General features: G+C 48.7%; 6 protein-coding genes across 6 annotated transcripts; 2 read left to right on the top strand and 4 right to left on the bottom strand.

Annotated features, from left to right (window-relative positions):
* Positions 1-226: 226 nt before the first annotated feature.
* Positions 227-1548, top strand: N7517_010482 (glycosyltransferase family 15 protein; the record flags this gene model as incomplete). The annotated part of the gene is made up of 4 exons (XM_056728205.1): positions 227-274; positions 324-1085; positions 1137-1425; positions 1481-1548. The coding sequence occupies 4 exons, from the start codon at positions 227-229 to the stop codon at positions 1546-1548; spliced, it is 1167 nt and encodes a 388-aa protein (XP_056574020.1).
* A 638-nt stretch (positions 1549-2186) lies between these two features.
* Positions 2187-3221, bottom strand: N7517_010483 (mitochondrial 37S ribosomal uS12m domain-containing protein; the record flags this gene model as incomplete). Its single annotated transcript, XM_056728206.1, has 3 exons — positions 2187-2287; positions 2374-2474; positions 2585-3221. 3 exons carry the CDS (start codon positions 3219-3221, stop codon positions 2222-2224), a joined length of 804 nt encoding a protein of 267 aa, XP_056574021.1. The 3' UTR covers positions 2187-2221.
* Positions 3222-3349: 128 nt separating this feature from the next.
* Positions 3350-4091, top strand: N7517_010484 (proteasome maturation protein; the record flags this gene model as incomplete). Its single annotated transcript, XM_056728207.1, has 3 exons — positions 3350-3352; positions 3518-3965; positions 4024-4091. The coding sequence occupies 3 exons, from the start codon at positions 3350-3352 to the stop codon at positions 4089-4091; spliced, it is 519 nt and encodes a 172-aa protein (XP_056574022.1).
* A 1071-nt stretch (positions 4092-5162) lies between these two features.
* On the bottom strand, positions 5163-6129 carry N7517_010485 (uncharacterized protein; the record flags this gene model as incomplete). Its single annotated transcript, XM_056728208.1, has 3 exons — positions 5163-5320; positions 5383-5466; positions 5583-6129. 3 exons carry the CDS (start codon positions 6127-6129, stop codon positions 5163-5165), a joined length of 789 nt encoding a protein of 262 aa, XP_056574023.1.
* Positions 6130-7125: 996 nt separating this feature from the next.
* erg8 (phosphomevalonate kinase) lies at positions 7126-8636 on the bottom strand (the record flags this gene model as incomplete). The annotated part of the gene is made up of 2 exons (XM_056728209.1): positions 7126-8233; positions 8293-8636. 2 exons carry the CDS (start codon positions 8634-8636, stop codon positions 7126-7128), a joined length of 1452 nt encoding a protein of 483 aa, XP_056574024.1.
* Positions 8637-9453: 817 nt separating this feature from the next.
* Positions 9454-10629, bottom strand: N7517_010487 (class I SAM-dependent methyltransferase; the record flags this gene model as incomplete). Its single annotated transcript, XM_056728210.1, has 1 exon — positions 9454-10629. One exon carries the CDS (start codon positions 10627-10629, stop codon positions 9454-9456), a length of 1176 nt encoding a protein of 391 aa, XP_056574025.1.
* Positions 10630-12077: the final 1448 nt, after the last annotated feature.

Consider the following 12077-nt stretch of genomic DNA (forward strand, 5'->3'; position numbering starts at 1 on the left):
TGTCATTGTCTTGCGCGGCCTTTGATCTTTTTCAACCTTTAATCTCTCCTCCCCCCCATAAAACACCTTCGGGATTTCCAGTGGGGCTGCTCTTTTTTGCTTATATTCCATCCTCTATTGATGTCGCTCACTTTTTAATCGGGATTGGTTCCAACCGCGCCAGTTTGACATCTGTTGTTGCCTTGCCACTGAACGGGGAAACCATCATATCTCCCCCCACATCACCATGTCCGTCTCTATTCGATATGCACGCTACCTACTCTTTGCCGTTGTGGTAAGTATTTCTTTTATACTCACAAATGTCCATTGCTAACGTTGACTAGGCATTGGCGGTCTTCTTCTTCGTCTCAAAATCCTCCATCCCGATGCCTACCTCCGGGTTAACCGGTCCTGCATCCAAGACCTCACCCACATACGACTCAGTCAAGTCGCAAAAACCGCAAGTTATCGGTCCACACCATGGCGAACGTGTAAACGCCACCTTTGTCACCCTCGCGCGCAACTCCGACCTTTGGGATATGGTCAAGTCCATTCGAACAGTCGAAGACCGTTTCAACGACAAGTACAACTATGATTGGGTGTTCCTGAACGACGACGAGTTCGATGACGAGTTCAAGAAATTGACCACCGCACTGGTCTCAGGCAAAACTCATTATGGTGTCATCCCCGAGGAACACTGGTCGTACCCAGAGTGGATCGACAAGGACAAGGCCAAAGAAGCGCGAAAGGAGATGGATCTCAAGAAGATCATTTACGGCGGTTCGGAGAGTTACCGCCATATGTGTCGTTATGAGTCTGGGTTCTTCTTCCGCCACCCGCTCATGCTGAACTATGAGTACTACTGGCGCGTCGAGCCTAGCATTGAGCTCTTCTGCGATATCGACTCCGATCCATTCCGCTTCATGAAGGAGAACAACAAGAAGTACAGCTTTGTCATCAGTCTGTACGAGTATGCCGCAACTATTCCTACCCTGTGGGATAGCGTGAAGAAGTTCACAGGCAGTCACCCCGAGTATGTTGCCGAGGGAAATGCCATGGAATTCATCAGCAATGACGGTGGAGAATCCTACAATAACTGCCACTTCGTAAGTACTTCAAATTGTGTTAAACTTGAACCTCGCTAACCTTTCCGCCAGTGGTCAAACTTTGAGATTGGCAGCTTGGAGTGGCTGCGATCCGACGCATACATTGACTATTTCACATCTTTGGACAAGGACGGTGGTTTCTTCTATGAGAGATGGGGTGACGCACCGGTTCACTCCATCGCCGCTTCTCTGATGTTAAAGAAAGATGAAATCCACTTCTGGGATGACATCGCCTACTACCATGTCCCATTCACACATTGCCCCTCGGATGAAAAGAAACGTCTGGACTTGAGATGTTCTTGCCAACCGAAAGATAACTTTGACTGGAAGGATTATTCTTGTATGCCCATAACCCTCCGATCTATATCTCTAGTGCAAAACTAATTGTGATACAGGCACCAAGAAATGGTTCGATGTCGCCAAGATGGAGAAGCCGAACGGATGGGATAAGAAATACGACTGAGTTACTTGTCTTCAATCCCTCTGGGTCTATTCATGGATAGCCCAGTCGTTTCCTTATTAGCGACAATGCGCGGGTCGGTTGTCTCGTCTGGATACGAAGCGCTGCGCATTTTGGAGGCTGACAGTGTCCCCCATTTGCGCGGCAACTACAAACTCGGTGGAATCTCCATGCACTCTGCCTGCTGCTCTGCTAGTGGTAGGTATAACACATGGATGAAGCAATCTGCTATTCGATTTTACCATGCTTGGGCAAAAATCTGCTGGTTTACCTTTTTTTAACTATTTCATTTTGATTCCCATTATCGCGTTACCACAGGAGGTTTTACTGCGATATCTGACATGTGTGTTCCTGGGGTTTCGAGCGTTTATCCTTGTTTGGGGTTTGCATAGGTCCGGAGTAAAGTGATATTCCCGGAACCATTTCCTATACCTTTTACAATTTCAAAGAGTTGACTCAAGGAGCTTGAATATCGAATATGATAATATGATAATAAACAGTCGCAATCCGTAGTGTTACATGCATATATGAACAGAAAGAGGTTGCTCAGCGAAGAGCACAAAAAGTCAAATCCAAGCGGCCCCATAGGGCTAACTCTTATACAGCAGCTGATCAAACAAAGCAAAAATTGTATAATCTCACAGGTCAATGATCAACCTGAATTCCCGAATCCATCTTAGTTGGTCTTCGGCTTCTTCGCACCGTACTTCGAGCGACTCGTCATGCGGCTTCCAACACCACCCTAAAAACATACAATCAGTAAAAGATCTAGAAAGATATACACCTCGAAATCGGGTATATAGAAATATAAGCGAAAAAAGAACTTACCAAATCCATCGCACCACGAACAAGGGTATACTTCACACCAGGACAATCCTGAGCACGTCCACCACGGACCTGGACAACACTGTGCTGCTGGATATTGTGGCCTGTACAATAAATTAGCCAAAATCCATGTGAAAGAACCAGCACCGGATCAGAATCCAAATAACCCAGATTCTAGTCTCAACACCAATTCAATTCAATTGGTAAATCTTACCTTCACCAGGAATATAAGCAGTAATAACCTTCCCGGAACTCAACCGAACTCTTGCAACCTTCCTCTCACCAGAGTTAGGCTTCTTAGGCTTGGTAACACCAGTCTTAAGACAAACTCCCTTCAATCCAGGCGTACCCTTCAGCGCAGGCGATCCACCCCGACGAGCCCGCTGTCCGGTACGGATGCCGCGCCGGACCTGGTTGTACGTAGCGCGAATGATGGGCGAGCTAGAGAATTGCCGCGTTGGCACGGCGGAGAGGCCGAGGGCGGCTGTGCGGAAGACGGGGTGGAAATTGAAGCGGGAGGTGATGGGTGATTGTTTCGAGGCGTAGGAGATGGCGGGTGATGTGGTGATGGTGCGGCAGAGGGGCGATGAGACCGCAGGACGGTGGATGAGAGTCCGTAGGGCCCGGAGGGCTATCGGGGAGAGTAATTGGGACATTTTAGGTGGTGTGGTTGGTGTGAATGTTTCCCCTTTCGCTGGGTCGAGAATATCGCGATAGAATTGAGTTGGCCCGGCGGAGTGGAGGGCACGTGATTGGATATTGGGTTGGATTGTTGCGTTGTTGGTTTCTCTCGTCTGTCGTAGGAGCTGGCCGCGCTGCTTCTCTCTGCCTGAAGCATCATCGATGGTCATCTTGCATCCTCCTTTTACTCTTGTTTCTACTTTTCTATCTCCTTTCCGAGCTTTGAATAGACACCCAGACTTGTCCAATCTGTGATTTCGACCCTTGAACCCCGAACTCCTAGCATTATCTATTCATCATGGTACGTTATCAAGCTACGGATCCCGGGCACCTCACCCTGGAGTCCAGCCCATAAGCAAGCATCTAGAACCACCATCACCATCTCCAAACCCCCATTCTCCAAACCCAACCCCCAATCCACCTCTAACTCCCATCGCAAACACCCAAAACTAACAAAATCCCCCAGTCACTCCGCATCGCCCCCCCAAGCGGTAACGCAACACACACGAGCAACCTCACAACCCGCCAACAAGCAGGCCTCCAAGCACCCCGCCCATCTAAAGGTGCACCTTCCGCCCCGGGACTCCCCGACACGCTCCGCAACAAGCTCACGCAGACCGCCACCGCGCACGCGTCGTCCACCAACTGCAGCGGCGAGGTTCCATCATCTACGCACCCTCTCGAGGCACGACTTATTGCGTGGCGGGCTACCCAGGATGCCATGAAGATGGAGGGACTGCGTCGGGCGTACGGTATTGCGGAGCCAGTCCGTCGCGGAATGGAGCTGAAGATCGTTCGGGATGGGACTTTCCGGCCTGCTGTGCTTGGCGGTGTGCGGGGTGGGAATGTTCATGAGGATATTCTTGTTATTGGAGGTCGGGATAGTGAGGTTCAGTGGGAGGATATTTACCAAGGTATGTTTTGTTTTGTTTTGGTTTTGGGATGGATGTGTTTTGGCTGACGTTGGTTTAGGTGATGATCTCCGTGAGCCGCCTGCTTTCCATGATGAGATGGAGAAGAGGCTCAAGATGGATTTCTAATGGCTTTGATGATATGGTGTTCTTTTGTTTCTCTGCTTTTCTATGTCCATGTGTTCTACTATTCTCCTCTTACGTCCCTCGTCATACTCCTACCTTATGTCGTCAAATAGAATGATAGATCACTGGGCTTGATATATTTTCGATGTGTCTGTCTGTTAAGGTCAGTGCGGTCGATATATTGAATCAATCCGTGGTCTATTTCTACAAAGCAGTCTTGCAGAACCACATCCAGCGTAATATGATAAGAGGTCTCTACAGTATGAATCAACAGCGTGCTACTCCGAATTAACCGTCGACCCAAGTGCCTGACCAGCAATTCCAACCAAGACCCCGGAAAGATATAGGCACTTTAAAAGTTATTTAATATATGACAAAGAAACATGCATGTGAACCTTCTCCAAAACACCCTATACACTACGACTAACCACCGTAAGCAGTTATAAAAGGCAAGCAAAAGCAAAGAAACACGAGAAACAGAGGGATAGAGAGAAAGGGGTCAAAGTCGTAAGTACACGGAAGTCCATGAGGAAAGGAACCATACAGGGAAAATGATAGAGCACAAAGAAAAGGAAAGTCGGATTGGAGGGGGTATATATCGAGAAATCGGGCAGTGGGGAAGTAAGAATAATGGTGACAGCAATGCGAAAAGCAAAGAATGAATCTCAGATCGAGCCCTCAGACACGAAGCACTCCGGAGAATATCCATGGATAGATGAATGAGGCCCGCATGCAGACGATATAGCGATGAGAAAACAAGGGGGGCGGGCCTAACATGGCGCAGAGATAGAGAAACAAGTTGAAAACCATGGTCCCAGGAAGTGAGGTCCAGTCAGAAGGGAAATGTCTAAACGCCGCTTCCAGAGCGCCCATGTTGGCTCAGAACAGGGATGTTGATCCTGCGTCCAGGCAGAATTAGGCGTATCGCTGCCATGGCAGGTAGGTGGAGGGTGGAGGAGTCGGGGGGAAGACAAGGGGAGGTTGGGTATCAGTGTGGAAGGATGTAAGCAGTAGACACCAGCAGTGCTAGAAGCAGTCCGTCCACACTTGAGACCCGTAGCTAGGGCAGCGAGATTATAGAATAATGCATCGGCATCCAGGACTGCGCTCACTAGCTTCGCGCTCCCGGCTGTACTGTGCCTTTGCTCCCTTTGCATCTTCCTCGTCGACGACTTCTTGCGGCTTGACGGTCATATGGACGACGTTTGGATGTTCTTTGCTGAACTTGGAGTCTAGTTGGGCTGTTAGTATCAAATTTTATAACCATAGCGATCATGCAATGCGGAAAACATACCAGAAACAGGCGATTTATCATCCAACAACTTCCCAAACGAGATAAGACGGATCGAGCTCGGTGATGTGGGACGGGTCTCCCAATCTACATCGACAAGAGTGTTAGCTTGGCTATTCTCATTCCACGACATCTCACATCAAGATGGATTCTGCCCATCCGATGCCCACTGTAGAGGTCCAGGTCGGGGGCGAAATTCTTACCAGATCTCCATTCGCGCCAAATCAACTCCTTCAGCGTGTAAACGCTCATCAAGAACGGATCAAAGTTCTCAACATTCACCGATCGCTTCTTTAGATATTTTCCATCGATAGTAAACGGGTGGCGCGATCCCGTCGTCAACAGGAGGGTAATCACCAGCGACGGGCCAGCATCCTCCTCAAGTTCCTTCACAGAACCGTCATCAGATTGCTCTGTTGAGGTCTCGGGCGCAGTCTTTGGCTCGTCGGTCTCCATTGAAGGCGGTGTAGTGGGTTGTGCCAGCGCGACGGGTGCGTTGTCGGTTACTTGGTGAGGGTTAGTCGGCGATGTTGTCACGGGGGCGGATTTGGTTTCGCCACCGGGGCCAGTTGCGGGGTGGATTGTCTGGTTCGCGGTTTGATGGACGGATAAGATGGACGTATCAGCGAGGTCTGGTTGGGGTTGGAGCTCTGTGGTTGGTGCTGTGATCTGTTGATCCTGCGGAGATGTGATTGGGGCTTGGTTGATATCTTTGATGTTTGGCCCCGACTCCGGATGATCGGTAGACATTTTGAGATGCCCCGATGGCAGTTAACAATTGACTTTTTCCCCGTAGGAAAAAAGGGGCTATCAAGTTTGAGAGTGAAGGGTATTCCGTGAGATGAGAGAGGATGTGAGGAGTCAAGAGCGGGAGGCGCAGGATAATACCTCAACTAGTGTGGATGAAATGGCTGTATATGTACCCCCGAAATGATATTCAAATTGCAAGGTGGAAAGAAAGAAGGGGATCTGCACTGACTTCTTGACCCTAAACTTGATTAAAACTGCCCCAAAATATTTCCCCTATTTTTGAGTCAAAGAATACAGTGATTTAATAATCTACTACTTTAGGTACTTTAGCACTTTAGTATTTAGTGTAATTATCAAATAGAGAATATCAAGTGAAGATCCGGGGAAACTAGTTTGGCCAAGACAGGGCCCGTCGAGCTCTACGTTAAGAGTACTTCGTACGGAGAACGGAGCACGATGTTGTAGATCTGGACATCTGGATAGTTGCATCGACAGGTCACTTTCTCCAAGTATCTCTGTACTCTCTGTAGTCTGTACTCCGTACGACAATTAGGATCTCATGACTACAAGCAGTTTCACCGTTCCACTGTCACGCATGAAATGCAAGTGAATTCTATATCTCATATATATCATAATCATGCTGAAGAATATCAACCTGCGCAGTTCGCCTTGAGAGCAGTCCAGTCTTTTTTGAAACATCTGGCAAACAGACGGTCACACATAGGGGACGTCGGTAGAAAAAAAAACCCCTCTTAGCCAAGCATGGGACTCGTGGTGCATATGCAGGGGGATAAGTCTGAAGATAGAGACGCAGATGGGTGGGTACTGATAGGCAAAAAGATAGAAACATGCAAGTCAAAGTCGTTTCAGCCGTGAGTCGTGTGAATTATCCTAGTATTTTCTGGAGGGTCCAGCCCAGGATGCACTAGGGGAGAGGCTACGCTGGTAGCCGAAACACGTTGATAGGTGTGGGACACCGGTTGCCTTGTTTTAAACCTAGACCCAACCGGCGTATTGCTCCAGCATTTCGTTTTTCGCACCTTCGGAGCCGTGCTGCACGCCTAGCAGTCGTACGTTGCCGATCTTGCCTCCAAAGTCATCCTCGATCGAGCTCGTCCAGTTCGCAACGTGATCTCTCAGACGCGCAATTACAGCGGGATCATCCCGGATCAAGAGCGCGATGGCATCGTATCCACCAGCCCCCGGGACAACACCGCCAATGACACCATCAATCTCTGAAACACTGTCTAACAGCTCGGTCTGCACACTCGGTTCAATGGGGACACCCGTCCGGCGGGTCAATGTGCGAATATGCTGGCGTGTTCGCTGAATAAGGGTACGAATATCAGAAAAGTCGCCTTCGGGATTGGCATCGGGGTGTTGCGCCTGGCGCTTGAGCTCCTGACGCAATCGCTCGTTGTTATTCTGGAGACTAGCCCAGAGAATATCCGCTTCCTTGCGGTTATTATTCCGCCATTCGAGAACCTTCTTGACCATTGAGGGAGTCTGGGAACCACAGTCCACGTCGCATAGAACCAGCTGCATCCCACGGGGGAGCTGCATGCCAAAGTCAACACACTCGGTGTCCCATGGGTGCTCGGGATCGGAGTCCTCCACGATAGGGAACAGCCGCTCCTCGAAACCAGCCGAGCCTACGTCGCCGAGAGATTCCAGGATTGACGGCGAGAACCGTCGGTAGAGGCACGAACCGTAGACCGCGCTAGCAACGTCGAATCCAGATCCGACTTTACCCTGGGCTGCGCAATGGGCTGCTTGAGCGAGGTTATGGAGTTTATCCCGACCAGCACCGAGGTCTTCTGGCTGCATGGTGCGGTGAATGACCAAGGCGGAGACAAGCGCAGTAACCAGAGCAGCTGAAGAGCCCAATCCTGTCTTGTGGGCTTCGAAAAGAGGAACGCCGAAATTGACAAAGCGTCCACCACGTCCCTGCGAGGCGGTGCCCTTGGAAGCAGCAGTTTCCGAGTAGTAATCACTGTCCGCCATGATGGTGACAGACAAGGAGCCGAAGTCCTTGGAGTCAGCAACGTAGCTAATATAGGTCAATGCATAGCTGAGAGAGGTCTCAACAAAGGGATTTCGAGGTCTAAAGAGAAGGTGATATTAGTCAATTATTTTCGCGCAAAGAGTGGCAGCCAAACATACCCATCTCCCTTCTGGATGACCTTGACACCCCCACCATTCCCACATCGCTGCACACCATATTCCCACACCGCATCAACAAACTGCGGGGAACGCACAACAACTGTATGCTCCCCATCCTGGTCCTCGGTACCCGAGTTAGATAGTGCCTCAACGCCAGGAGTAGGCCCGGATCCTGATGCCCCGCGGCGGTGACCCCTCCTCAGTTGCTGGACAATAACATGAATGCGGGCATCGAGCGCAAATACAGTACCCGTGTAGCCGCGATCTAGCACGAGATAACCACCGGTTAAAAGAACCTTGCCCGGCGCAGACAGCGCCGTGACGGAAGACGGTAAAGGAGACATGAAGTACTGGTAGATTGGAGATATTGTTGTGGGGGGGAGAAAAAAGCCGGGAACTACGGGGAGATTAAGGACCCGCGGTCACGGGGGTTGGGGGTTGGGAGAGTTGGAGTGCCAGATAGGATGTGCTGCGCTTATGTGCAGATGCAGCTCAAAGGAGATTTGAACATTTCCTTATAGGTACAACCTTCGTATGGAATTCTCCTAATAGGGACTAGTGGGGGATGTACAACCTTGGAAGGTACAATTGGACTCTCCGTGTGCAGAAGTACAAATCTAGTCGTTTAGTCTCTTATGACTAAAACTGACTGCTCTTTATATCAATTGGTTGTGTAGTGTAATGGTTATCACCCTGGTTTCTGATACCAGTAATCCCAGTTCGATCCCGGGCACGACCTCTTCTTTTTTGTTTTTCTCAATTTCTATATTGATGCTTTTTTATTTCTTTATTTTGTTTGTAGTTTTATATTTTATTGATAAGATTTACTTGGAAGTAGTTATCTTTGAATGCAGTTTATATTGTGAAATGTAAATGTAAATGCAATTCCTTCATAAAACATTGAACTCCTTCTTGCTCAAGAAACTAAGGTGATAAATTAAAAATGGAAATAACCAAAACTCCATGCCTCAAACTCCACCGCGTTCTAATCCATTTATAAATGTACAGGGTATTGTGTGTCGAGATGTCCAATTCCCAAGGGGCGACAATGGGTGGAAGCGGGTGATATATATTGCTCCGATCACCGTCAATTCATATCAGGAAATTACCAAACTCCATCCACTTCCTCACGTCTCGCCGCCAAGAAACCTTGTTCCAAGCCTAAGCCTTGGGCTTCTGCGCAATGATACTGTAACTCGTCGTAGCAAGGCGCATACGATCCATCTTAACAAAAGCCTGACCATCCAAACAAAGACGGTTAATCAAGGTCTTGAAGTGTCGCGGCAGCACATGCACCTTGACGAGCGCAAGGATCGCCTGGCGCAGGGTGCGGAAGTATACATCGACAGTATCGATAAGCGGGGCCTGAAGACCATCGATACTAGCGTTTTCCGACCGCACAACCTCAAATCCAGCCTCTTTCAACGCCGACTCTAGACTTTCTTGCGTGGGTGTACCGACGGCACCGATGAGCGGCTTGACGCGACGCATGAGCTCCGCATGTTCCGGATTACTGGCATCGTAAGCCGGTAGACTGATCCAGTCCAACAGGGAGATCTTCGAGCCCGGCTTGACAACACGGAAGATTTCACGGAACAGGGCGGGGAGGTCCTTGCACAGACTCAGTGCTTGGATCTGGTAGAATGCGTCGAAGGTCTCGTCGGCGAAGGGCAGGGGGAGGTCATTGAAATCTTGTGTGACAAAGTTATTCTGGAGTCCGCGCTCCTGGTTGAAGGTTGTCGCTTGCTCGACCTGGTTTGGGTCGATGTTGAGGCCTGTTACTTGGGCGCCGGTGTATTGCGCCATGTGAGCGGCGACGCGCCCGCGCCCACAGCCCAGATCCAGCACCTTCTTCCCCACTCCCAGGCCGATGTCTTGTGCGATTGAGCGCTCGTAGATGATTTGGTTCTCCAGCACGTTGGACTTGGGGCTCATCCATGGCGGGATGTACATTTTTTCGACATCGCCGAGTGCGCACAGGTGGTTTAGGACTCCGTAATAGGACTTCAAGCAATCGCCGACTTTCTCTTGGTAGTTAGGGCCGAGAGACTCGGTCATTTGTTTTTCGTCGGACCAGTCAAGGTTATAGATGACGTATGAGGCCATGAAATCATCCACTTGTTTCGGGGTCAAGTGTGCCAGGTGTCGGAATGCCGACCAGAAGCTCTTCCATCGTTTCGGGGATGCCGAATTGTCGAGGTCTTTTCCATGATGGCCGAGTGTTGTCACCAGCGCATTGTGCTTCTCCTGCGCGATCTCGTCGAGCGAGCTATCACTCTCTGAGCCTCGTTCGGTGCGCCCAGGATGGAGCGGTGTCTCCACGAGTGTTTGTGTCATGACGAAAAGAGCTTTGTACAAGCTTGTATTAATATGAAAGAGGTATCTATGTGGGAGGAAGGTATGTCTAATAATCAGCGGGCACCTGAAGGGGATCTGGCACAATTTATAAGCAATACGTTTTTAAATCCCTTTCTCCAAAGCTGAAAAATCATCCAGCCAGCTGTATGGTCAGTAGCCACATAGTGGATTTCGTCACCAGGCATGGAAGCTCTTACCGGTTATCCCGGCAATGATGGGTTGATCCGTTTAAGACGGCAGAGACCCAAAGAATGAAATTCTCGATTCGGATAACCAAGAACCGTACTTCCCAATTGCTTCACTTTTGCCATCCTTCTTTGGGACTTTCCATTTCCTCTCCGAATTCCGATATCTAGCCCTGGAGTGGCGGAGGGGTTAGGCTGTATGCTACATGCCTAAGCGCATATGTACGGATGACGCGGGTGTTCAAAAGGAAATGAGTATCGTCATGGGAACGACGATCTAGGCCCACTTCTATAGTTTAAATACTGTATTCTATATAGGTATCTGGATACAATAATCGACAAGCTAACATCATACATGATGATCGCCCAATGTGGGATGTGGAATGTGGGATATCTAATATAAAAGTACATATTACATGGACAGTGCTTAGGTTGTAAGTTCCGAAGTTTTTTAAAGTTAGACAATGAAAATGCCGGGAGTTTCGTCCGTAACGGTTTCCATTGTTCCAGAACGTCTGAAACCATTCGAGAAGCTATCTTTGATTTCCAATCAAACCCATAAAGTAAAAAGTCCAGACACAATGTGATTGAACAAAGGAGTTTATATTGGAGACCCACATGGATCGTCCGGTAGCTCACTCCACCCGTATTTCCGGAGTCACGTGTAATCCAAATCGAGTATTATGCTCCTGTACTTGGCGCCCTACCTCCGGCTCAGCCGAATATACTTATGTAGAGTTAAGGGAGCATAAGGTAAGGTTATTAGAATATGCCAGGACTGGGCAAGTTTATATATGTTAGTAATAGTGGATATCACTTATTATTTGCACGTCATAGTTCAAGTGGAGTTAACGTGTGTCAGAGTACTTCGTACCAATACAAGTACCATAAAATGAGATCAATCCGTTTTTAATAAAAAAGTGCAGAAAAGCTCCATATATTAATATTCTTGAGCAACTTCGATCAAACAAGTATTTTAGGTTTCTGACCTGGAGAAATCATATGTGAATTCCCTTTTGATCTGGAGTTGCCCTTTTCGGACGAAAATAACGTCACCGATTTATGGCACGTGATATCATACGGAACTAGATCAAATATAGTGTAACCTATGGGGCTTTGCGGCTGAGGCATAAGGAGCCAGCCATCAACTAGTTGCTCAACAACGTCGAGGCTTGAAATGTGCAGAACAACTTTTCAATAACATTTGACATAATGTATATGTATATTGTACGATACGCAGTG

The sequence above is a fragment of the Penicillium concentricum genome (assembly GCF_028827145.1).
Source record: "Penicillium concentricum strain IBT 3081 chromosome Unknown utg000006l_segment0_segment0, whole genome shotgun sequence".
In the NCBI taxonomy this organism is placed as follows: domain Eukaryota; kingdom Fungi; phylum Ascomycota; class Eurotiomycetes; order Eurotiales; family Aspergillaceae; genus Penicillium; species Penicillium concentricum.